This window comes from Neodiprion virginianus, chromosome 6 (genome assembly GCF_021901495.1).
Source record: "Neodiprion virginianus isolate iyNeoVirg1 chromosome 6, iyNeoVirg1.1, whole genome shotgun sequence".
Taxonomy (NCBI): domain Eukaryota; kingdom Metazoa; phylum Arthropoda; class Insecta; order Hymenoptera; family Diprionidae; genus Neodiprion; species Neodiprion virginianus.
In genome coordinates this window covers 18,964,462-18,990,034 of record NC_060882.1, presented here as the reverse complement: position 1 = coordinate 18,990,034, position 25,573 = coordinate 18,964,462, and the positions used below count along the sequence as shown (strand labels likewise).

Below are 25,573 nucleotides of genomic sequence, written 5' to 3'. Positions count from 1 at the left end.
ACGCGGTATTGGGCCAAGGAACGACCACGAATTATTGGCACAATTCGTTTAAACGTTTATACATCATTCAGAGTACGTTTAAACGGCCACGTTTCGATTTCTAATCATACTTCATTTTTATTACTATTAACGTAAAACCATTCCTTGGACTCTTGCGTTACATTCGTTTCTTTCTTTACTTACTCATTTTTCACCTTCTTTTTTTCCCATCTTCGTTTCACCGTTCGACAGTTATGGCTGTGCTGCAGATTATTTCCATATGTGCGTGCGTAGCTTCCCATTTCTCCGTATACATGTCTGCTTTGTACAGGACATTGGGAATTAGAAATTTTATAGATTTCGCGCCACTTCCTTTTACTACCGATTTCTCCACAATTTCTCCATTCTTACGTTTTATGATTTTCGTTAAGATGCAAAAAAAAAAAAAGAAATCACCAGAAAATAAATTTTAGACAAACGAACAGGCACAGAAAAGAAAAAAAGGGTGCAGGCGACAGTTTGTCGTTGTAAACAAAAGCCTAGGTACAACATTATGTAGGTTACATCCTGCAATTAACCCACGATATTATATATCGGTGTAAAGCGAAATAATAATAAAAGTAAAATAAAGGAGAGAAAAATCGAATATCAATCAATGTGGAAATGACGAATAAAAAAAGTACAATGTCGAGAAGAAAATAACGTCTGGCGCCCAATTCTTTTCGTCATCGTCGATTCTTCCCTTGATATTATACGTATATTTTGTAAACCGAGTCCTCACGGCCTTGTCAACGTACCAATTTACAAAATGCATATTATAGTACAGCACAACAGTGTCATGGTACCTACATACGCTGTATGTATGTGCATGATCACGTATTACAGTTGTTCTGCATATTTTAACGATTCCCGAGAAATAATTGGTCGATCCTTATCGCCGACCTTTACGGCGAAAATTATCGACCGATATTGTACGCATACAGGATTTCTTCCATGCAAAGGCAGCGACGGGCTGTCTACACTTTACCCGGAATCTAGTATGTAATATACATGTTGTACTATACTTATTCGTATTTACGTATATTGTATACATTATACATTACGTATAGTCGTTTGTTTCTAAACCTTTGATAGCTTCTCAGAATATTGTAGTCACCTCGAAAATAAGGTACGTTATATGTCGCGTGCTTTGTTTGCCTGAAAAATAAAATAAAATAAAAAATAATGCTAATAAAAACGATGTTTCACAGGATGAACGAAATGTAAAAACCAATGCGCGCGCAGTCGACGTCGCACAGTCTGTAAAACACTTTCTAGGACACTCTTTGACGATCGTGTGATAATATCTCTGTATAAAAACTCCCCGTGATATTACGTCCAACAATATGCCTCACCGACAAATTTGACAAAGCTGCTGCATACGATTTACTCTAATCGTGTGACCCGAAGAAGAAAAGCATTCTTTTTTCGTCGTCCGCTGTAGCTTAATGCGCATTCAACCGTCATGAGAATAATCTAAAAAATTTTCAGTTATCGATAGCAGTTGTGTTAAACACCGACAGCTGTAACAAAATTTTTTAGGTTAAATTTATAACGGTTGGTAGCCCTGGCAAAGAAACCGCTCTCGAATCGTAGTGCACGCGCATTAAATTGTGGCAGACGACGTAGCATTCCGTCGTTACCAATTCACTCTGTATGTCTTGTTTGCCTGAATAATCTTGCTCTTGTTTAGTTTTTCCCTGCTTTTTCGCCGACCGAGCGACAGTAGATGGAGAAGATGATGTATTCGAGTCAGGATCGGCACGTTGCATCGTTGTGTACGTAGCATTGCTAGCGCCGGTCTCTCAAGGTATACCCTTCCGTATACAGCCGGTGGCCGCGTGGCAGGCAGACTGAAGGAAACCACATAAATATAACAATATAAGCAACAATTCTGATTGCGCTGTATCCCCGACGTACGACGTACAGGAATAAAGAAACAACGGGGAAACGAAAGAAAATTATAATATCGTACGCATACGTATGCGTGCTTATTTTTTACGCCAGCTATGCCGCTGATGCGAGGCTAGACGACCTATAAAATGCGTGTAATATTATCAAGAATTATAATGGCGGAGACAGAGAAAGGGTTAAGAATAGAAGGTGTGTAGCAGCTTTCTTTGGAAGACGAAAAGAGATTAGAACGTAACCTGTATACGTATACATTGCTCATGTATATATATTAGATATATACGTACATATACGCGTGTATATAGATAGATACGTAGAGTTTGCTACCGCGGGAGTTGAAAACAATGAAACTGCAACGAGACGCGAGACAAATGGGAAAATTATCTGATTGCACCATGGTATACCCCTGCACCTTATATACCTCTATTCCCCTGAACCCCGGCCGAGGGAAAGGTGGGTTTAGTTAGACGTGGAATAGAGTTTCACGTCGGTTTCTCCATTCTTTCTTCCCACGTCGTATATGTGTGTACAGGTACACACGATTCGGTATTCGCAGGTGGGTGCACAAAGGAAAAGAAAAGAAAAGAAATGAAAAGAAAGAGAGAAGGAAAAGGGAGAGGGATAGAGATGGAAAACAACGGTGTAAGAATGGGAATAAAGGGGTATATGGTACATGGATATGACGCGGAAACTTTTTTAAAACGCTATGCATGAACTGGGATTAAAAATGACATCTGTTTAAAAATACACATGTATGTATAACTTATATGTATTGTATTATACACCGCGATCGCTGTAAATATATTATCATCATTATTATTATTATCATTATCATTATCATTATCATCATCGTCATTATCATCGGCCGGTGCTCGGAGAGGAGAGAAAAGAAAGAGGGGGAGAGAGAGAGAGAGAGAGAGAGAGGAAGAGTAAGCAAAAAAGCAACGACATGACGTAATAACCCAGCCATCTTATTTCGCGATGCAAATTAATTTTATAATAAGGCAGTAAAGGCGCGGAGGGGGAATAACGCGCGGTGACTCGAAATCAGCTCATTTTTTTTCATAGCCAAGTTTGTGTGTGTGTGTGTGTGTGTGTTTCTATATAGATATTATACCCCCCCTTATTCGAAGGATTTTCACCGTCATTACTCCACACGAAGCGAGTCGTCGCAGTCTAATCTAGAAAACGACGAGACGCCGACGCGGACGACGTGGGAAGGACTTCGGGTAATGTATTTCCGGATTTAGGTTGATATAATAAGCCGCGCGGTCAATTAGCGCCGATCCATCCGGTTATCTTCCTTCCATACTTTGTACGCCGCGGCCGCGTTTGTAAAGCTTAATTTAGAAACGCGGTGCCGCGGTCGATCGCGTACGTAACTGCAGTTATTCATAAATGAGTCTGCACTCAAGTACCTCTGTATAAACAGGCATAGAGAGAGAGAGAGAGAGAGAAAGAGAAAAAACCGGAGATCCTCGTTTACAACTTGGCAGATCGGCTGTAATGACGACGGGAGAAACAGCTGACTTCTCGTGTCATACACCGGCGAAGTATATAAGCGACACGAAACCACCACCACCACCACCTCCACCTCCACCTCCAGACGGCAAAAGTGCACCGTCCTCCTCCTCCTCCTCCTCCTCCTCCTCCTCTTTCTAGCTGCTCGCTCGATCCGGGGCGTATTTGTCCTTCGGGAGGTCGAGCGCCTTTGCGAGACAGTTAATTTCTTTATTCTACTTAAGCGAAGGCTGATAGTACGAAGAGAGTAAGGATATATCTATCGCGAAAATGCATCGCTGCGAGTCACGCGGCTTCTTCGTCTCCGTTGGATGCATCGGGGAATTGGGAAGCGTGGAAGCGGGGATATAAGGAGAAATTATGGCCTGATATTGTAGACGAGGTTGAAGCTAACAACCTTGGCGTAATGAAATATCTGAGGAAAAAAAAAAAAAAACGTTGCTTCAATTTCTTAATGACTTTTAACATTGAGTTGAGTTTGCAAAATATGAGGACGATTTGCACGGTTTAAGAAATGTATTCGGGTGGAGTTTTGTTAATTGTAATTTCGTGGCAATTTAACTTTATATCTGACGAGGAGTTTCCAAATTTAACACTAAAATTGTATTGTCATTGTAGTTTTTACAAAGGTTGCTTTATTACGGTTTAGACAATTCCAAGATTGCGTAGTAGCGATTTTTTCTCCCCTAAAAATGTATCTTGAAATTGAGAGGATGAGACCTTTCGGTTGCACTGACTATATCGGTAAAAAATATTTTAAACTTTCGTCGTCCGAGTTATAAAAATGCTTCAAACCTTGGGGAAGGATTAACGAGTCTGTGTAGTCACCAAGAGAAGTTTGATAAATTGTTTGTAAGATAAAATAAAAAGTGTGAAGGATTTAACCCCGTATACAGTAGCGTTTCATAAGCTCTAAACGAGCAAAAATCGACTGCCACCATAGATTTAATTTTTTCTTGAATCGTCACATGAGCCAAATTTCAAGCTCCATACGTCGTTGTTGTTGAAAATTTTGTAACTATTCGGTCATATAAGGAGACGAAAAATGTGTTGTAATACGATTTGCTTGCTCGTTCGGTATCGCATACGCTGTCATTTTCCGTAACGTTGCCAACTTCGATCTCATTGACGTGAACTACGTGTACGCTTGTAAAGTTCATACATACCTACCTTACGCGGAAACGCGGGCAAATCGCGTATAACGCGGTGCAGCAGGAGAAGGACTCTCGGACTTAGAGACATGAATGAAACTAGAATGCGTGTGGGTTATCACGGCGTGAGTCGGGCTTTCATGACCTCGCGAAAAAGGCTCTCAACTTGAGCACCTCTCTTAGGAACATGCAACCTGCACACTCCGTGCAATTTCGCCCACATTCGTTGACTCCGATGATTTTTTTTTCTCTCCGTCGTTACTTTTCGCATAATCGTTCCGCGACCAATGCCGCGCAGGAATCTTTATATTTCGAACGAAAATTAGTAGGATGCGTGAAAAAGTCGTCTCGCCGTTGGTATTAATCGAAATTCCGATGCAACGATCAGGCTTTCCAAGGATTAATATCGCGCCCGTTGCAGCTCAACGATTCGCGATTCGCGGACGATTCTGCACCGTCGAATGCGGCCGGGTTAAGCGGCCAACGAAACGTTGAGAACCACTTCTGACGGCGTGTTAATGAATGATATTTTTTTCATTCAGCCTCGCCCTGCCCTACATTTCACCCGGTCGACCTATAGAGCTTTCGTGCTTCTGCTACTGCTGCTACTGCTACTACATACTGCAGTCTCGACCCGCGCCCACACAGTTCCACTTTTGTTTGCCCCGACCACCACATGCTGCACCGAACCTAACTCCATTCGCCTCGACGTAATTAGAAATGATGAAAAAATTAACACCGGCATTCGGTCGGGCCGATTAAACTTCCACGCTTTGTGTTATATTTTTATAACTGCGGATCCTGTTTCATGAACAGTTCTGGCTATTTACGTGCCTGCTGATAGTCCATTTTTATTTTCTTGTGTATAACGTATCGCGTTTCTTCAAACGTTAGTTGTCCGAAGTTCGCAGCGTTATTGTAACGGTACATTTTTAGCAAAACTTGTCATTTCGCAACATCAAGATTCTCCGGCTCATATTTCGCAAGCTAAACTTCTTCAAAAATATTCTCAACGTTACGAGATTATTATTTTTCTCACCACGCTTCGACACGTTAGCGTTATTAACTTTAACCTCATGCTTCTCCGCACTGTAATCGCTACAACAAAATACACACCGGATCTTTCAATTGCTAATTATCATTAATAGCATTATCTCCGATCAGTACGTGCAAATCTTGAATGCAAAAGATTACACTAATAAGCTATGTATACACTCAATCCACACGCGATGATGATTCTACAAGTGCCGTCTGAAAAGTTTCCACGATCACGGAGTAAAATAAAAAGAGTTATTATTCACAGTTTATTTCGGTTCGCTATTTTGTCTGCGAATAACGCGTATGTTGCATAAAAATCGTCGGGCTTGGACTTGTTACTTTCCAAATCGTCCGACGAGGACCTTGGTCCGACCGAATCACTGGCTAAGTACATAGCTAGGTGGATGGGTATACACGAATATCCGTGTGACAAACTGACGTCATTTTATTGTTCGCGCAGCTGTCATCTCTGCATCGTGTGTCGTGACTCATTTTGGCTAAATTGAAGCCCGCCTACGTTATTTTATTGACATCGGCCCGAACGCTCGCTTCGACGTGCGTTTCGTTCGCCTCTACGCGGCTCTTCTCGCTCACGGCGTTCTGCTTGAAGCTTTTTTCACCAATAATTAGCTGCGTTTGGAATTCGCGTAAAATATCCTTTCAACTCTTCGTCGACATCGTTGCGGTCGAAATGACGCTTCGCTCATTCGCTCAAGTAGTTTTCTATCTCCATTATTCTCCTCGAGGTCCTTTTCATCTTTTGTTTCTTTATATTCTCCGTGGGTTCATTATATTTTTAACTGAGAGGCGCGTAGGTTATGTATACGTTATATTATACATGCGGAAATGTAACGAAAGAGTTTGTCGGGGACAAACGGAGATCGTGACCCGCCTCAACTGCTGAAACCTTCTCGTTACGTTGTGTAACGTCGTTTACTTTGGACATTGGAATTTATTACACAAGATTTTATTTTTCACTTATTTTAAAGGTTCCAAGTACTTAAAAAACAATACAATAAAGTTTCTAATCACATATATACGCGGTAATTAAGTTATAGCGAAGCGTTGCTTGTACGGAGAAAATCGATTGCGGTCTTTAAATTCGTGCACGATGACATTGGCTGGAAAATTTGGTCTGTGCAATGTGTATATTAATATTGGATAAAATGACAAAAAAAATTGTACAAACGAAAGTATAATTTCAGCTTTTGCTACCGCATCGGCGTATAACGAGAGAAAAGGGGTTACGCCGACCTACGTAATAAATACGTCCGCATGTCAACGCTACGACGCACGGCACGATTTCGCATATAAATTGAAAAAGAAAGAAAGAAAGGAAAAAAAAAAAAAGAAACATAAGAGGAAAAAAATTTCTCTTCTCTTTGTCCGGTTAGGTAATACCGACGAGGGATAATTTGGTTCTTATTGTTCAGCCCTGAAGTGCAATTTACGTAATCTCTTTGCAAAGTGTGACGGTGTACAATATCGGGTACGTGTACGCACATGCCTATGTATAATATATGTATCCGTATTGTATACACGATATATATAATCTCGAAGTTTGTCGTTGTAAGCGGAAGGCATACGTTTCTCGTAACTTTTGTCTTTCCGATTCAGAATAGAGATGTGTCATCGAGCGTTGTCGAGTCTCTCAACGCGTGTACAGCAGCAACTACCTCTGAGGTGTGTTTATACATATGCATATGAGTACAATAAATGTGTGTGCGTGGGTGCGCACGTAGAAATACGGCGGCATCCGAACGGGACACGAAAGTCGAACGATGAATGAGAGAGACCGCTCGTTCAGAGTCGAGAAATGGCGGTATGCATGGATAAAGCGGATCAGGTTCGGTATAGGTATATTATGGGTTATGCACGTTTTTCGGACAACCTGCAGCAGTCGTCGTCGTCCTGGCTGACTGAGCGCATCTTTACACCTTATTGTGTCGCCATGCAGTTCGAGTACTGTAGACGAGGAGAGGCCGACGGTACATATAAGTCCTAGAATATGTACCCAACATGGTCGTTAAAATAACGATAATAGTTTTCCTCGTGCCAAGCTGCGTCGGCGACAAACCATCCGGCAAACTAACGACCAGAAACCCAACGCATTCGATACCAATTCGAGTGGTACCGAAGAAGAAAAAGGGGAATAGCAAAATATCCCCTCTTCTCAATCCCGAATTAAACCGAGTCTTCTATTTGATCATGTTTTTCTCTTACGTACCCTTCTGCTTCCTTCGCCCCACTTCGGTGCTCAACTTATTTTTCTCTAACTGCAACTGTTGGATATCAAAGGAAACAAATTACCATTTACTGCTGTACGCATAGATACAGGTAAAGTGTGAAAAAGAACTGAAGCATTCATTCGAGTTTAAAGCATACCTGGTAAAACCTGATGAATCAGAACGTGCTATTCGGAGTTTGTAAAAATTACCGTTCATGATTCACTGATACCTTGCTTAAGGCATAGCACAGAGTGGGAAGAAGTTTACTCTTGCCTTGCTTTTCACGCATACATATATTATACACCTACATGTACAGAGTGAGACGCCGGTTGCTTCGTGCCAACCATCACCATCGCATATCCTGTAGCCGGAGAGTAGGTTGGTTGGTTCGTTCGTTCGTTCGTTCGTTCAACTAAAGTGTGTCCTATAGGTATTCGAGAATCTAGGATGTAGTTGCAGCTCTCCCGACGTACAGCAGTGGCATAATACAATTATTGGCTCCAAAGTTATACTTGAGCTGTGCCGGTGCAAGTCGCGCTAAAGGCGGCACGCCCACGTTTCTATGTTACACGTTGGCAACGGTGTTGCTTCTTCCACCTGATTTTCCCGCAACCACTGCTAAATCTCAGCATCCCTTGCAGAGGTCTCGTTCGATCCTCTCAAATGGTCCGATCAATTTCCAACGTCGGATATTATCCATCGCGTTCCGCGAAAATAAAATTAATGATTACGATCCTAGCTACCATCACCATGCATCGACAGGTTTCGTTGCCGTCATTCAAATGCGGAATCATCGCATCGTTGGATGCGTGATTCGTGAACTTTACTTATGGTAATACTGGACCTTATCGTTTCTTCCAATTCCCCCCCAGTGCACAATCAAGCGTCCGTTGTTTACTTTGGGCTATTTGGATTGCCGGTCAATTCGTACACAACTAATCGTTCTTATCTGTTTGGCTACTTTTCAGTGAGCGGAAGACAAGCGGCGGGTGGAGCGCCACTCTATGGTCGTCTCGTCGCCGAGGAACCCCTGCCCACCGTCTGCATGGGACCAGGGTGCAGCACTGGGACGGCGTCGGGGGAAACGCCCGCCGATATACACGCGATGCAGGCGCGAATACCTCACCGGTTTCGAGACCCCGCAATGGCACCCCTTCGCAAGCTTAGCGTCGACCTCATCAAAACGTACAAACACATCAACGAGGTAAGCGGAATACCAAGGAAATCCAACCCCTGAATTCCAAACATTTTTTATCCTGTTATATATCACCTGCAGACGGTAATCGACAAACAAGTCTCCCTCTGGCTGAATTATTTACGATTTATTAAAACTACCGTTCTTTCGTTTACTCGTCGTGATTTTTGCCAAGGTCTTCTCGCCTTGCAAGACGATTCTTGAGGCACTGTGAAGTACCCACCTAATTTTCGTAAGTGGTGCAAAATGGAGAGGACTCGGTGCGCGAAACTGCCCACTTCGCGATATGGTTACTTCCTTGTTTCCCCGCATTGTTAAACTGCACGCATCGTTTTCACCGACAAGTTACGCACGTATGAGCCTCGAGCTTTATCACACCTCCTTGGGGTGACGAATAGACCGGGGTAAAGCAAGTTCGGTGAGGTACGAAACGAGGTGCTATTCTCTTCGCCATTGCAAAGTCTGAGAAAGAAGGAAACAAGCCGGATAAAGATGAGGATGAGGAGAAGGAGTAGGTTACTTGAGGTCACTCGGGGACGCGTGTGAAGTGCGTTAAATATAAAATTGTTTACCGTTCAAATTAGATGATTCTAAAAACAGAAAATCGTTAATCCAGATTTTTCGTTATTGTACGTATGCGCGTACGCGTACATTTCAAAATATGGCTCTTCTCTCCTTCTTCGTTTAAAATTGGTTTCAACGGATTTCAAACGATTAAAACTTATAAAGTATCGTTGCACTCACGTTGAAAATTTTCTCGGGGGGATCGGAAGAGAATAAGTCTGTCGAGTTTTTCGCGCTTCGATCCATCGCAGAGTAGATGTTTGTGAGTTAGACATATAATGCAGTCCTGGTGAACAATCCCTGTGCAATACATGGCTAACGGGTTGGCGAAAAATTAATATCGTCATCTCGATTGCCGAACAGATGAACATTATACATATACCCCATGGTATAAACTGAAATGGAGTATGCAGTTGTTATCGGCAGTCTGCCAGCTGTCGTGGTGGGTGAATTCTGAGCGAAACGTGTAGCGCGCGTGACAATAGGATCACCGTTCTATAAGTGTCGCAGTAGTCGCCTACGCCTGAAATTCAATGCCCTATTCTCGAGCGTGGGCGTTTGCTCGCGGTCGTCTCCGTCAACTTTAACCACTGCGTCGTTTGCGTTTGAGACATTGCGCCTTGCTTTCCTACGTAAACCCGTGACGTAGAATATTGCGAGAAAAAGAGCTGTACCGATTATGCCTGTACACACTCTCCGCGGACTGATAGAACGTCAAAACTTTTCCCCAACCGCCCACGTGGCCAACACGTGCGCAAATTATTCGACGTCACTCCGACGGTCAAAGGTCGCTTGATGTGCCCAATTCCCCGCAGCATCCTCCCACGTACAGCATCCGATCTTGATGTGAAAAAAAAGAGAAGGAGAAGAACGCTGAACCCATGGGTATACAACGAATGTACTCTTTGGATTGAAAAGCACAAGTGTATAACGTGGTTGGCGAAGGTAAGAAGATTATTATATTTAAACAACTCGAAGTGTGGATAACGCAGGTTGCCGGGGGATTGCAACTTTGGTTAATTATTTGCAATTAATTACGTCGCTCGTAAACTAGCTTACGGTGAGACTCAAATTAATGTTGGATTACTTCGTTTACCGGGCGAGACTGCTGCTCCTCAGCAAATTTCGCTGCTCCTGCTAACGCGGCGAGGTTGAATCCCTTATACTCGGCCACCTCCGGACCCAGTTCGTCGTCGTTTCGCGGCGGTATCCCGCGACGGAGGAAACGGCGAAGATCGACCGGACAGCGGAATTTCGGAATCAGAAATCGGACTTACGTTGAAGGGCTTGTACGCGTGTTGAGGTGCCCCCGAACCGTGGAGCTTCCGTAAACTCGTGGCAACGGTGGGTTCGCATACTTCGATGCCGATGGGCGCATTTCTGAACGTTGACAGTGCGGCCGCAGATCGACTGCACTGCACAACGCGGCACTCTGTTAGGTATATACCGTACGGTTTTATATCACGATGTGAATGTGGCAGGTGATGACCCGCGACGTTGTTGAAGGTACACGCAGTATTGTACGTAACGTATTTCCGAGGCAGACTGTAAACTGTAAACTGTAAACTGTAAACTGTAAACTGTAAACTCTAAACCGATGTGAATGAGGAAGAGGAATCCCTAGTCGATGCAGCTGCTGTTGTTATACTAACCAATAAAATTCCAGGAATTTCGCCCGTGATAAGATGGAAATTCAAACAGCCTTTCCCCGCTACTGGGGTTGGGAACCAATAAAATCAATTCGCAAAATAGTTTTCGCGTTCCATTCTGTGAAAGCTGTGCAGGACACCGCAAAGTTTAGCATATATACGAGGTGTGGTGCAAAGTTACTGCCCTCTCTAACCAGCTCCGCAGGACTTTGCCAGGTGCGGTTCTAGTAGGCTTGCAAAATGCCGGCGAGACTTCCAGTGACGGACCTTCGAGTTCGAGAGAGAAACAAAAAATAAAAAATAGAGAAGGAAGGTAAGATACACAGGAAAGCTCAATGTGCGAGCTGTATAGGAGAGGGACAGGCTGCCAATCAACGAACTGAATCCAACCTTATTAAAAGTTACAACCGGGAAGGTATTCAACTTTCTTCCGAGAAGCGTCATATATAATAAGAAGACTGTCGGTCGTTGACGGCGAATAAGACTTGAAATTCCATTTGCCAACAAGAAAGGGAGAAGGAAGGAGCGTAAAGTTTCCAAGCGATTCTTTGAGTTCGGCAAGCTTTAAGAATATCAACGTGCCGCGAAGACAGGTATTTAACGGCAAGTCTTTACGATATAGTACTTCCGGAATTTGATCACCTCCGCAAATTGATAACCAGTCTCGTCGCGCCTACTTACAATCTCCGAATTCACGGGAAGCATTTTTCTGCGATGATGCACTGTAAGAAACAATATCAGGCTAAAGTTGGTAACGATAACGTAACAACACCTCAGGCTACAGAATCATTATTAATGGGCATTTTAAAACGATCTTAGAGGAGTTCGCCTTTCGAAATTGAGGTTTATTCTGTTTATAATGATTTACTAAATTTCCGACATTTCTACAAGTGCGAAGTGGCGATTTTTCTTGAGCATGCATCATTGGAGTAACGTTACTAACTTCATCCTCGCGAAATAATTCCGTATAGACTTGTATAAACTATAATTTGGTGTCAATCGCGCACTATCTGATGTAGAATTTTCGAATTGATTACAAAAATTGTTATATGACAATCCACATCGACCAATTTCTGTTAATATTAATACCACCATTTTTGACAGTGTACAATGTACATAGAGTGCTGTTACATACCTTTACGTGACATGATTACGAAAACACCCGTCAAAACAAGAATATTCCAGAGAATTCCGACTAATTGTTTACGGGCAAATTATTGTTACCGAACGAGTGACTTGGGTTGAGAAACCACAATAACAACCAGACATCTGGAGAAGAAATAGCCGCTTTGAGAAGAATATAACTGCTCGTGGGATCAAGGAGTGGAAGTAATCGTAGGGAAGGTAAATTGGGAAACCCAGAGCTTTTTACCAGCTGTCAAGGAAGGTTCGCTCACGTTCTCTCTCTGTCTTTCTCCTTCCCTTCTTTCCCCTTGACTTTAGTCTACCCTTTCTGTCCCGCACTTCCTTATAAACCCAGACGCAGCCTGCATCGGAGTGCCTGTTTCCATACCTCGAGGAGTATACCTGTATGCGTCACCTAACATCTGAACGTCTGCACGATGATTCGCGCCAGAAGTTGTGTTTTGCGGCAGAAAAGTGGCGGCGGAAAGCCGCACGTTGAGATTTAGATACGAGAGATGTTGTTTGAACCGTGCTCAACGACGGTTATCGAATATCAACGCAATTTCACGTTAGTTTCAATCTTACTTCCGACGAACATTAAACCCCAAACGAGTAGTACACGGACGAAGAAGGTGAAGAAAAAAGTCAATGTGCTGCATTTATCGCGTTCATTATCTTCTCGGACATGATTCCACGCATTTGACGTATTTGGTAAAAACCGGTGATTAATTCGGGTTTACCACAACGACGTGTACGGGAAAATAACACAACGAATTTTACTGAACACCCGGTGCGCGTCTGCTGCAAGAGGTGGCTAATACCGCTGGGGAAAGGTGAGGATAAAAGGGCAGTGGCAGCAGACTGAGAGAGGCTGGGGCATCGGAGAGTGAGGAGGCAAATGAGGAATCGAACCCCATCAGCGTTGCTCCTGGGTTTGCGGGCGTTCCTAGAGTCTCGGTACTTCGAGAAGGAGTAGAGGAGGTGGCGAAGGGAGGAGAGGTCGTCGGTGAAGTCAGGAGAAGTTAGGAGGAGAACCCAGAAGCCAGAATAGCTTCGCGTATAATTATGAAAGACGACCCAGATGCCATTCAACTGAGATGGTGATGGCCCTCAGCTGCGAGTTGTTCAAAGTTGGGCGTACCTACCACCTACTACTGCACCCTTCGCTTCGCCTCGCAGACCAACGCCTCGACGACGAAGCGGGGATTCTCTTCACGCCGGAATCCTGATTATTATACGAGTTTTCGCACGACATCTGTTGTGGCGAGAATCACTTCGTATAACAGCGAATACTCGCTCATTTTACACCATCTATATCCAACGTTATGGGGTGTAGCAAACAGTAGTGCAACAAAAGTCTTGTAGTTGCAGATTTGATTTTTTATTAGTTATTTTTCAACGTTCAACGATTGCTCATTGTAATTATCTCGGATAATTTTCACCGGAACAATGGTCGAAGGAAAGATGCTACCGTGATTCGACATCTGAAAAGTGGTCGTCGTTGAACGGACGAGTGTGAAAAAGAAAGAGAGACACAGTTTGGCAAGATACGAAAATAAACCATAATATATAAATGACTATTAATAAATCGACGGCGTCAGCTTTCGTTTGTACGAAAAATAGAAATTTATAAATCGACCATGACACTGCTGCTGGTCGAGTAGAGGGTATACACCGAAAATAAATACTCCCTAGGGGGATTTTGAACACGATGAAATTCGTTTTACGATGCTGGACTTCGCGATTATACCTTATGCATAATCGAACCATCATAAAGCTATTTTAATATAACGTCTCGACCAAAAAAACATCACCGACGTACGTGCCATGATAACTTTTATACCACCAAGCGTTCAGCAAATACGATGTACAGTGTGCCTTTATCAATTTCAATGACAAATATACAGTGCAAACAGTCTTTCGATTCCAGCTGTTTCTTTCATTCTCTTTCCGTGTCACTTGTTGCTGCAGTTGCGAAGGCAGAGAAAAAAGACAATGCCCATTAAAATATCTACAACTTTGTTGTGTCTTTATGCCGTTGAATATGGCGGACTGGAGAACATCTATCTACGCCTATGAACGGCTCACGATAAGAAAGAACTTCGTAATATGGCTGCAACTAGTGGCGAATCAAGAGCAAACTGGCATCGTCGATCCATTTTCAACAAGTAAAATTTCCCCAGTGGATCTTCCGTGTATGCAACGTGTGAACGGCATATTTGACGCGCCCTGGGCAACCTTATCGGCAGACAGACGTTCACGTCATCGTTGTCGCCGTCCTACCAAGATTATACAGTTTTATAAATTAATCGCTCCTTCGCAGCAATATCATCAACTGCACCGATAACCAATATCCCAGTACAGTAACGTCCGGTTACCCTGGGCATACTGGGTATACCTTATCTTCATCTCGACGCATGTGTGCATTGGACTTACCTACACACGTAACAACATGACACAGTGCAGACTTGATGACGTCAAGATGCACGCTCACTGTACGGGTTATTAGGAAGACCAGTTAACAATGTTAGCGAATTCGTCAGCATCGCGTTATTATACCGCGTCGCACGGTTGTTCGAGTTGACTGAATTATTTTCGAGGTGGCGCTTCGACCGTCGTTCAATCGTGCTTTTTGCCCACCCGAAACCCACGAAGGTCGTTTATCTTTTCTTGGTTCGATTGGCTCAGGCCGAACGGTGAAACAGCGCGAGCGAGAGGCACCGACGCCGGTACCGCCACCTCGTCGTCATCGCGGCTGGCCCGAGTTTCCGACTCACAGCGAACACAAAGAGTGTCCTTCTCATCCACGAATGGAATTTAAGCCGTTCAGCTGCGAGTCGAGCGGCTGTCTGGTGGTACCACCGAAACTTTCCATTGACCGTTGCTGCCTGCGCGAGTGAGTCACGCCCACCATCTAGAAGACGAAGACGAAGGAGTAAAAGAAGGAAGAGAAGAGCGAAGGCGTACCACCATCTCCACTGATCGGCTATCCGGTTCAAGATTCTTGCGATCGCTCGTCATCCGATCGAGGATGCTCGGCGCTCGCACCCTGATGCAGGCGAACGTTGGTTGTCGCACAGTTTGCGACAACATCAGGTCTCGATAAGAAGCAGGGGGAACTGCTATGGCAGACCCCACGGTGACCGCTCTACCGTGCGAATTCCTTTTCAAATCGCGCGCACCAAGCGACGCGGCGCGTTGCGTTTCCAGGGTTCAAAGAAGCGGGGAAAAGAAAGAACCAACTTACTTCTATCGCGCTCTTTCAATCTGTTCGCGGATGAGCGGCGTGCTTTTGCATTGGAGAAAAAGTTTGATAATAAAATGAATATTTCCTTAGCGGTATAAGAAACCATCGAGGCGATATCAAGCGGCGTTGAAAACCTTCCGATTCACATTTTCCTTTTTTCCGTTTCTCTTATGCAATCACGGCAGCATAAATCAGCATATCATCGACGATCGATTCATCGTTGTATTCCATCGTATTCAAACTCCGCTCGAACCTTTTTTACATCACGTCATTATATAGCCACTTCCCAGGCCGTGATTTCCGCATACTACTTTGTCTATTTTCCATCGTATACAAGGCTCATTGTCGGTCGGCTTGATTTCGTCGTCAATACAGTATCGCTCCTGAGACGATAACCACGGACATTCGTGCTTTCCCTTCCGAGTCTTTATTCTCGACGTTATGCGAACAACGGAGCATAACTTGCAGCCGATTCTTCCTTCGTCTTCTCGACCGGATGAAACGTCCCCAAGAACAAATACGGCCGCTCGCGCGATGCCGCTTCCTCTTTATACGACACACGTTTCCGCGGCGTGTTATAACTTGCGAGTGCAGCGCGGAATGAAAAACTTCGCAACGCGTCTCGTCCTCGTTACGGTAGGATTCGATCGAACCGGACCAGACCGTTGGAAAGGCGTCCATCGTTCGAATCGTCATCGAAGCAACGGAACACACGGCCAGTCGAGAAGGTCGTGCAGAATGGCTTGCGTTTCGCCTGGATCGCTGCTGTTGCCGCTGCAGCCGTTTCATTCATGACTCGCAACGCGGCCACGCCAAGGTGCGGTGCCGTCGGTCGTCATCGTCCGCGATCTCGCTCGCCTACTTCTCTCTCTCGCTCTTCCCTCCCCCCCTCCCGCTCTTGTTTCCTCTTTCGACCTCTTCGTGCCCCACCAGTCCGCAACGACCTCACTCTCCATTCTCCAGTCCTCCTCTCGGAGCTGCTCGATCTTTGTCCTCTCTCTCTCTCTCCTTCTCTTCCTCCCTCCCGCCTCGTTCTCGCGCACCACTGGCTCGGCGACACGGGAGAGTCGGAGAATAAGGAGAAAGAAATTCATAACGGCCTCGTCCGCCGATGACGTACCGACATCTCCTCCGTCATCTTCCCGACGTCTGGCTGACGGAGTGAGCGAGACAGTCTCTTTCTCTCTCTCTCTCTCTCTCTCACTCTTGGCGAAAATAGCCAATGCGTCCGTCCGCGAGCTCTCCGAGCCGGCGCAACGGCGTTCCTACGACTCACACGCCCACGCGATGATTTCTTGTGCGTGGCGCTGGCCTGGTTGGCGGGTGACGGTGGCGGCACGACTCACAGGTATAATCGCGCAGAATTCGTGCGTGTCGAGATGCGCGAATCGCGGACGCGCGTCGCCCTTTCGAGGAGAGAATATACTGTATTACCTGTAGGACGACGCGTAGCCTGCAAAGGCAATTGTCGTCTGTTCCATCGACCTATTATACCTATGGTCCCGTCTCGGAGATGCTTTAGGGATCGCGAAAGGATACGTGAAGAAACCGCGGCGCGCTCTTTGCTCGGTCTCGAGGGATCCGATCACATCAATGCCATCCTGACATCCGCGACCTCGCCGATGACTCGACAATGATCGTTTGGCAAGAATGCGTGCGCTGGTGACCATAGTTTATGGATCTGACAAGAGAGAGGTGAGCGGTAGCTGCTATTTTTGCGCTGAGCTACTGCAGTTTTACCTGCTCGACTTTTCAATATGATATTAATATAGTATACTGTTGGAGAATAATTTGATAACTCAAAGTGCGAATAGATACAGTACGTCTCGCTGTCGGTCACCGATCAGCTGATTTTCATTGAAACCTTTCGCGGTAAAGAGGACAAACTTTCCCTCAACGTACATACCTCGAAATAACTGATTACTTCGCCTTAACAACCACCCTTCCCCCCCGACCCAATGCCACGGGCATCACCGTCAGACATCTAGAGATCTCTTAACCACCACCGTCTCTCGACTCGGCTTACACGATTTAAACTTGAAATGTTCGCAGAAATTCCTTGCCAGTGGATCATCGGCGCATCACTGTCGGTCGGTCTACCGTGCATACGTAAAAAGAAAGAAATAAAGAAAAGAAAAAAAATAAATAAATATTCCGGCACCGGGCAAAGTTTCCCGCGTCTGCAGTGTACGGAGTAAAGCGTGTTGCGATCAATTGCAAGAACGTGTTGTAATTATAATAATGATAACAACAATGACAAACATGTTCAATGATACGCGAATGCTGCTGGACACGAGAGGCATGTGTATGTATATAAGAAGCATAATATACATATGATTAACGGTGAGAGGTTGAAGAACGTTCTCGTTAAAGAACATTTTTGTGAGTCTTGTGTCGTACGGACCGTACTGAACCAGTCTCTCTCTCTCTCTCTCTCGCACTCGCTCTCCCCACTATCTCGCTCTTTTTCCCTCTCGTGCAGTCGCGCATAGCAACAGACTGGAGGAGAAACTGACTACTGCACCACGGGGGCAGAGCGCAGTGTGTTCAACGATGTACGAACGAACGGACAATACCTGCGGCAGGACTGCAGCAGCAGGATGACCGACCTACGATTCGAGAATACCGGTTAACCTACGCGATCTCATCATCGCGAACTCCCTGCAGGAGCTGCAACCCGCAGATATCGCCTGGTGAAGTTTCACGAGGATTTCTCACTCTCTCTAATTCCCTCTTTCATCGTTCTCTTCCTCTCGGATTAGTTGAATACGATCTTCAGGATGTAACTAGGCTGTTTTAAGCAGCCGCTGCTGAAATTATTAACCTTTCGAAAAAGTCGTCGGGAAGAGTCAAGGAATTCCCATCGTTCCCTTTGTCCGTTAGACTTTGTTATTATGGAGATACTTCACGGATTTCGGACCTGACTCCTTTACCTCTCGACCGTTTTCTTCCAGAGATACCGACATTTATTTGTCTTACATAATTGCGAACCTTGTCGAGACTGAGGCCTGTTAATAACCGCTACGACGAGACATTGGATTTCGTCGAACAAAGATACAGAACCAAAGCGATGTGTTGCTGTTGCTGCTGTCGCTGTTACCTTTTTAGGAGTCCCTGCTGATGAGTACAAATACGAAATCTCTGCTCTTTAACGCAAGGATTACACACCCGTGTGCTTAAAAACTGAAACCGTGCGTTAGGTAATTTATTTTTGCCTTTACCGCGATAAGATCGATTATGCAATTGTGTTAAACGCCTTGATTTTCGACTTTTCCGCGCACACAAAATGTGAGGGAAAAAAAAATCAATTATCCGTGTAAAACCGATTTTCAACAGTTTCTGTTCGAGCGATTTCTTTCCATAAACGCAAAAAGTCGCCGGTAGCAAATCCTCCCTAGGAATAAGTCAATTACTTCGCATTAAAGAATTATTTCTTTTTTTTTCAATTTTTTCAACGCTTAAACTAAAATGATAGCAAAATCTTTGCCCTCGTTCGTTTCTTGTCGACTTTTCTTATTGTAAGAACAGAGAGGTGGTCGTTTCCTTCACATTCCAGTGTGCTCGATCTGCAGATCCAAATTGTCCTTTATTCTTCTTCGTTATCCTCTAACCCATCAAATGCTCGTGGAAATGAAGATTTGGTGATAGTAATGCAGGTCTGTCATTGGTGGTCGTTAAAATAATAACCTGAATTCAAAATTAGTATTTAATTAACCATCTAGCTGTTGCAGCGTAAGGGAATTAAGGGTTTAACAGGTGTGTGCGTCGGCAATTACGTTCAATAATTTTTGTCCTTCGGTATGGATGAATTACTGGAAAAAACGGAGATTAAGAAAACGAGGGATGAAAAAATGAAACCAGCTTTGCTTGTCTGAGGCTAGAATAAACACAGGAGAAAAATAACGGCAACCTGTAACCCAAGAGGAACAAGCAGCAAGCAAGCCGCTCGGTAAACATAGAACAGCAACGTCAGCAGGATTGTCTCTTTAACGCTTACGTCGTGTCAGCGTGGGATGAAAATCACCCTCATTTTCATATCACGACTTAATTAGTAGAACGACGATACAGCTCGTCGAACGCCTAGAAATCGGGAAAAGTCCATCAATAGATCGGCGCGAATCTCCTGCTTAAATGTCACCATTTTGACTTAAAATTATAAACACCTGATTTTGGAATCTACAAAGTTTCACGTATAATCAATCTTTCCTTAGATGTTGTTGTTTTCGTAAATTATACTTGGTTTCCTTGATTGATATTTATGAAGAGAAGCAAGGAATAGGGTATAAATATTAAAAGCATTAGGATAATTTACGCAAAATAAATACCGCTTAAGCTAACGCAATCGTGCCTATAAATTGCACATCGCAATTATTTTGGCCCGCGTTCATACGGGTAATCGTCATAGTGACAAATGAACTGTTATGGTTATTACTGTAACGGTTGGTTAGGCTAGACGGGGGATGCGATTGGTTTGAAACTCATAGACCGGGATGATCCCGTTATCAAGGAATTTAGCCACGAATAGCAGCTACCTTATACGTCTCCAGTTTCATCTCCGTTCCCGTCAGTTTGTCTCTCTCCTTCCGCCGGTTTCTCAGTTTCCCGTTAAACGGTTGACCATACAGTTCTGCTTCGAAGTATAAAGCTGTTCAACCGATCCGCTAAATCAAAACGATTGAATGCGGTGATCGGTAATTTAAGATATTTCGAGCGTTTCGTACCTCTCAGCTCTGCAGAATTAACAGTATTGCTACTCGAATTATTTCGAGTTCATGTAGCGGGTTTAATTTTCTTTGAAAAAACAAACAAACAAGGGGGGGAAAAAAACTTTTCACCGTATAACAATGTGCGGTAAGGTTTGCTTTTGAATTTTACTTTGATTTCGGTATGCCTTTTAGCGTATACTTGGATTTTTTTCCAAGTACTCGCATGATATTATGCAGCACTTTGATCACTCCTTTGGCAGTTTGGTGGCCCAGGGTGAATGCGGGGATCCATTGCCGGCGTGACTTTCACGTGGTCCCTGAGTATCGATTTGCACGACGCGGCCAACCACCCGTTCAGATTCTGCGCGACTCGCCCCGTCCGTTGGCCAAATCACATGGCGATGGCAATTCTTCAGAAAATAGAATAAGAAACTAGTAAATATTCGATAAAGAAAACTGCAACTATTTTAAGCAGAGTACAGAACGACCTAGGAGTCAAAAATCCGCGTGCGTTCACCAAAGCCTTCGATCCTACGTGAATAATTTTATTAATCTGGAGATTAGTATAATAATTTTTACATACCTATGTTATATATGCAGCTAATACATAGAATCTTGAAGTCATGTTCTAATTCGTACATTCATTATTCACTTTGAAAAATCTACCGTTGTATATATTCGCCGTACTCGTGTCAAGAGCACAGCCTTATGAAAATTGGGGCAAAAATAATCTGAAAATTGATCGGACTAACGTAATGTCGTCCATCTTGAATCCCATACTACCCTAATATACGTTTTACTACGTAATATTAGATAAACCGTTCGAAAATTAAATTATTAAATGAAGATCAACAATTTTCAAGCCATTATTTAAAAGGTGTTCTTCGAAAAATCCTACGTATGTGCAGTTTTCATCCCCAAAGATTTTTTTTTCCTGTAGAACACCTGGTATCATAGATTACGATTCATTTTTTCGTATCAATATCGATTTTTTAAAAATATTTTTCTACTCAAATGATGTTTCCTTTGAATTATTATGTCGAAAATTCCGAAATTGTAAAAACTACACCTATAGTGTATAATTTAAATTTGAAATCATTAGAGAATAATACGACTTTGTTTCTTTCTTCTCTGTTGATCGACCAATGACACTTTTTGTGTCTGCTACTTCCTGGTTAATTTCAATAGACGTCAATAGTGTGTATAATGTTATAACTAAAATTTCTTTCTTTCTTTTACAGGTATACTATGCCAAGAAAAAGCGAAGGGCGCAACAATTGCAGGGCGAAGATGGGTCCCATAAAAAAGAGAAAAAAATATATAACGACGGCTGGGATGATGATAACCACGATTACATCATCAAGAATGGCGAGAAGTTCCTTGATCGTTATGAAATCGATTCTTTAATAGGTTTGTTTCACTCACGATTTTTTTTCTCTCTCTATTTCATAAGTCTCGTTATATATAAGCCACAGGATATGTCAAAATAATAGCAAATTTTATTACAGTAGTATGAGTATTGATGTCAAATCTTTTTGACATTTTTCTTCATTTTTATTTCAAGATATAATTGCTATATATTATGTGCAAGTTATATGTCACAAAAGAGCATTCAAGTTGTGGTGTACTTTCATATATTCACAACGCCAGTATCATAGAATTCATAAATATCCTTGATTATTGATTGGCAAAGTTATCCTAATACGATGTTGTTGTTTATTAGGCAAAGGAAGTTTTGGCCAAGTAGTAAAAGCCTTCGACCATGCGGAACAGACTCAGGTGGCTATAAAAATAATAAAAAATAAGAAACCTTTCCTTAACCAAGCGCAAATTGAAGTCAGGTTACTGGAATTGATGAACAGAGCAGACACCGACAACAAGTATTATATAGGTAAGTTGTTAAATGTAACAGAAATCTGCGAGACGTCATATTTGTATGTCATTCGAATTGAATAGTACAGTGTTTGGAATTTACAGTAACACGTGGTCTTTATACGTTATTTTACAGTTAAATTGAAAAGGCATTTCACATGGCGAAATCATTTGTGTTTGGTATTTGAGCTACTTTCCTATAATCTGTATGATTTATTGAGAAATACCAACTTCCGAGGTGTGTCTCTCAACCTGACGAGAAAGTTTGCACAGCAGCTATGCACTGCCCTGATGTTTCTGTCCACACCGGAATTGAATATCATACACTGTGATCTGAAACCTGAAAACATCTTACTTTGTAATCCAAAAAGGAGTGCAATCAAGATTGTAGATTTTGGGAGTTCGTGTCAACTTGGACAGAGGGTAAGTTAACAAATAAATCCTGCTGGTAGTCACGGTCCAGGTACTAAGGTTATAGGGATTTTTTTAAGGACTTATTTTACAATTTCAAAACTAGGCTCCTGATCTTTCCCGATTGCAGATTTCCATTCGATCCCATGAAAAAAATCCCTGGGTCCTACTTCTCTCTCCTAGCTCCGTCATTTCTCCAGGGTTTCCTCGGAAAAGCAGTTATGCAAAAAATACTGTTACTTTTAAATATCATTTGTACAATTATTTTCGTGTATAGTTATAGTTCTATGAACTATAGTTAATCTCTGATTTGTACTTATTTCATTTTCATAGATACTAATTTTTCCTCACCTTCTTTGTTGCAGATATATCAGTATATTCAGTCTAGGTTTTATCGCTCTCCTGAAGTCCTGCTTGGAATACCTTACGACTTGGCGATAGATATGTGGAGCCTTGGTTGCATTTTGGTGGAAATGCACACTGGAGAACCGCTTTTTAGCGGGGCTAACGAGGTAATGTTGCCATCGTATCTTCCCTTACGTTAAATTATGTTCTTGCATATTGCTCTGGTTATGTTATATTTTCTTTTCAAGGATTTCCTAATTACATATTGATACGTCTTCTCTGCCTTAGATTGACCAATTTAACAAAATCGTCGAGGTATTAGGAATGCCATCAAAGCTCATAATCAATCAGGCACACAAGATGAGGAAGTTCTTTGAAAAACTTCCGGGGGATGGCGCTTATGTACTGAAAAAATCAAAAGATGGAAAAAAGTACAAGCCGCCAGGTTCACGACAGCTGCAGGACATTCTCGGTGTTGAAACTGGGGGTCCAGGCTCTAGGAGATTAGGGGAAGCAGGTCATTCGGTCTCAGATTACCTCAAGTTTAAAGATTTGATACTGAGAATGTTGGACTATGACCCAAAGACGAGAATAACACCTTATTACGCGCTCCAACATAACTTTTTCAAAAGGACAGCTGACGAAGGGACCAACACAAACATAGCTGCAACTAGCAGCTCCAATACTAGTCCAGCGGTGGTTTCACTGAGCCAAGATCACGGTGAGTCTAGCCTTTCTGCGATACAATCGTCTGAGTTCAAGACTCACTGAGTCTGGTGTTAATTTTGTTGCAGACTGTTTTGCAGGTGTACCGTATTTTGTTTATCTTTAATTTCTTCAGTTTCACAGGTTTTGGTGTCACTTTTCTTATCAATACAGTTCACTGGACAAGTATACATTTACCACTTTCACAAATGTTCGTCATTGCGGCCTTTTCCTTATCACATATTTTTATAATTCATGGGTGATTTCGCCTCTACAAAATCCATTTCCTTCTTTGTGACATTTTCTCTGGCTACCTGTCCACTGAATGCATTAAACAAAAGAACGTTCACATTTGTCATGAATCCATTGTTTGTAATGAAAACAGAATTCCATATGATAAATACTTTATCTGTCAATGTAAATTGTATCTGTATTTATTTACGCATTGAAATTACATCAGCAATTATATTTTAGAACGTCTGATCAAATTTACACCGTTGGATTCATAACATGTGAGGACCTGTCTTACATATAAGCCTTGTAATATTATGAATATTTCGAGCTTGGTATGGTGTAATAATGTGGTGACTGCTGACTCCTCCATCAGATTAAAATACTTACTCCATTCCAATAGATCAATCATGCTATCGAAAATTTCAAAATAAAAGCGAACGCATATTCTCGTAGGCTTCTTACAACTATTCGGTATCATTCCTAATCCAACAATAATCATTAGAACTTGGGTACACTGTAAACGATTAAACTCACAATACTTGGGAGGTCGTGCGCTAAGAAGAAAATATTGAAATCACCGTACAACAAGTCTACTGTGCTACCGAATTCAGGTAGTTGGTATATACATACATATTCATTAGTTTACAGTGTAACTCCCAGGGTTCTCGAGTGGTAAAAAAATTGAAGTTACAGTGTGTTTTAAAATGTTATTTTATTTTAAAATGAAGTCGATCATAAATTTTTTGTATCTCATTGTAAGTGTAGCTGGTGTAGGGGCTGTGCATCCCATGAAGTTGATGCTCTAACACGAACATTTTCACCTCAAGACAAAAACTAATGGCGTCAAAATTTAAAACGTGTTAACAAAATACAGAGTATAATAATACTAAGAATTTCTCGAGTTTTTTCTAATTTTTGAAGCGACCGTGACTTGCTATTAATACTTTTCGTATTTTATTTAAGTTTTGCTTCATTATAGATTCAACACAGTCCATCACCAGAGCGAATCAAATATTCGGATGCGCGGTCTCTATATTCACCAGAAACCACTGAGCTATAATACAGACTCACTAGTTTGCTTATCATTTGCTGTGATTGTTGCACAATGCCAAGCTCATGTTAAGTTTATGTGACTAGTAATGTATCTGAAGCGGTTTATGAAAAATTTGAGAATTATCCTTATATTAAATCTGCCTCTATGTTGCTTGATTTCATTCACCGTTCATTTTCAGTGTCTAAACTTATTAAGCATAATGAAAACTAAATTTCTGTATTGAACCACATCAAGCTCCTTGATGAAATAATTACATTTAGTATCTCAGTGGCAACAATTTACCTCAACGTTACAATATTTCTCATTAGATCTAATTACCAATATCTCAGTAAAGGTGACTAATGATTAACATAAATGATGTAGATCTGGATTCTAGAATTTAGGTACATAATTCATCACACCGTTGATTGTAAATTAAGCTTATTGATAGGTGCTAATAAACACAGACGCTAATTCGTACATCTGATATTTAGTTGCTACAAAGCTTATTCAATATTCATTATATTCGTCATATTCATTGCTTGATGAAGAATAAAAAGGAAAATACGGAATGTCGGCAACGAGAAAATGTCTCTTAGTTTGCATAAAAAATGAAAAAT

General features: G+C 42.5%; 1 protein-coding gene across 5 annotated transcripts in view; it reads left to right on the top strand.

Annotated features, from left to right (window-relative positions):
* Positions 1 to 25,573, top strand: part of LOC124307790 (serine/threonine-protein kinase minibrain) — a 59,084-nt gene that overhangs the window by 26,263 nt on the left and 7,248 nt on the right. For 4 of the 5 annotated variants that reach the window (XR_006908857.1, XM_046769860.1, XM_046769861.1 and 1 more), the window contains exons 3-8: positions 8,836 to 9,071; positions 21,595 to 21,763; positions 22,077 to 22,244; positions 22,362 to 22,648; positions 23,002 to 23,148; positions 23,270 to 23,702. Coding sequence is in view for 4 of the 5 variants with exons in the window: in XM_046769860.1 (XP_046625816.1) it covers positions 8,836 to 9,071; positions 21,595 to 21,763; positions 22,077 to 22,244; positions 22,362 to 22,648; positions 23,002 to 23,148; positions 23,270 to 23,702 (1,440 nt within the window). In the remaining variant the exon portion in view is untranslated. Of the gene's footprint in view, positions 1 to 3,124; positions 3,159 to 8,835; positions 9,072 to 21,594; positions 21,764 to 22,076; positions 22,245 to 22,361; positions 22,649 to 23,001; positions 23,149 to 23,269; positions 23,703 to 25,573 lie in introns of those variants that run through there. The other variant, XM_046769863.1, reaches the window with a different exon arrangement.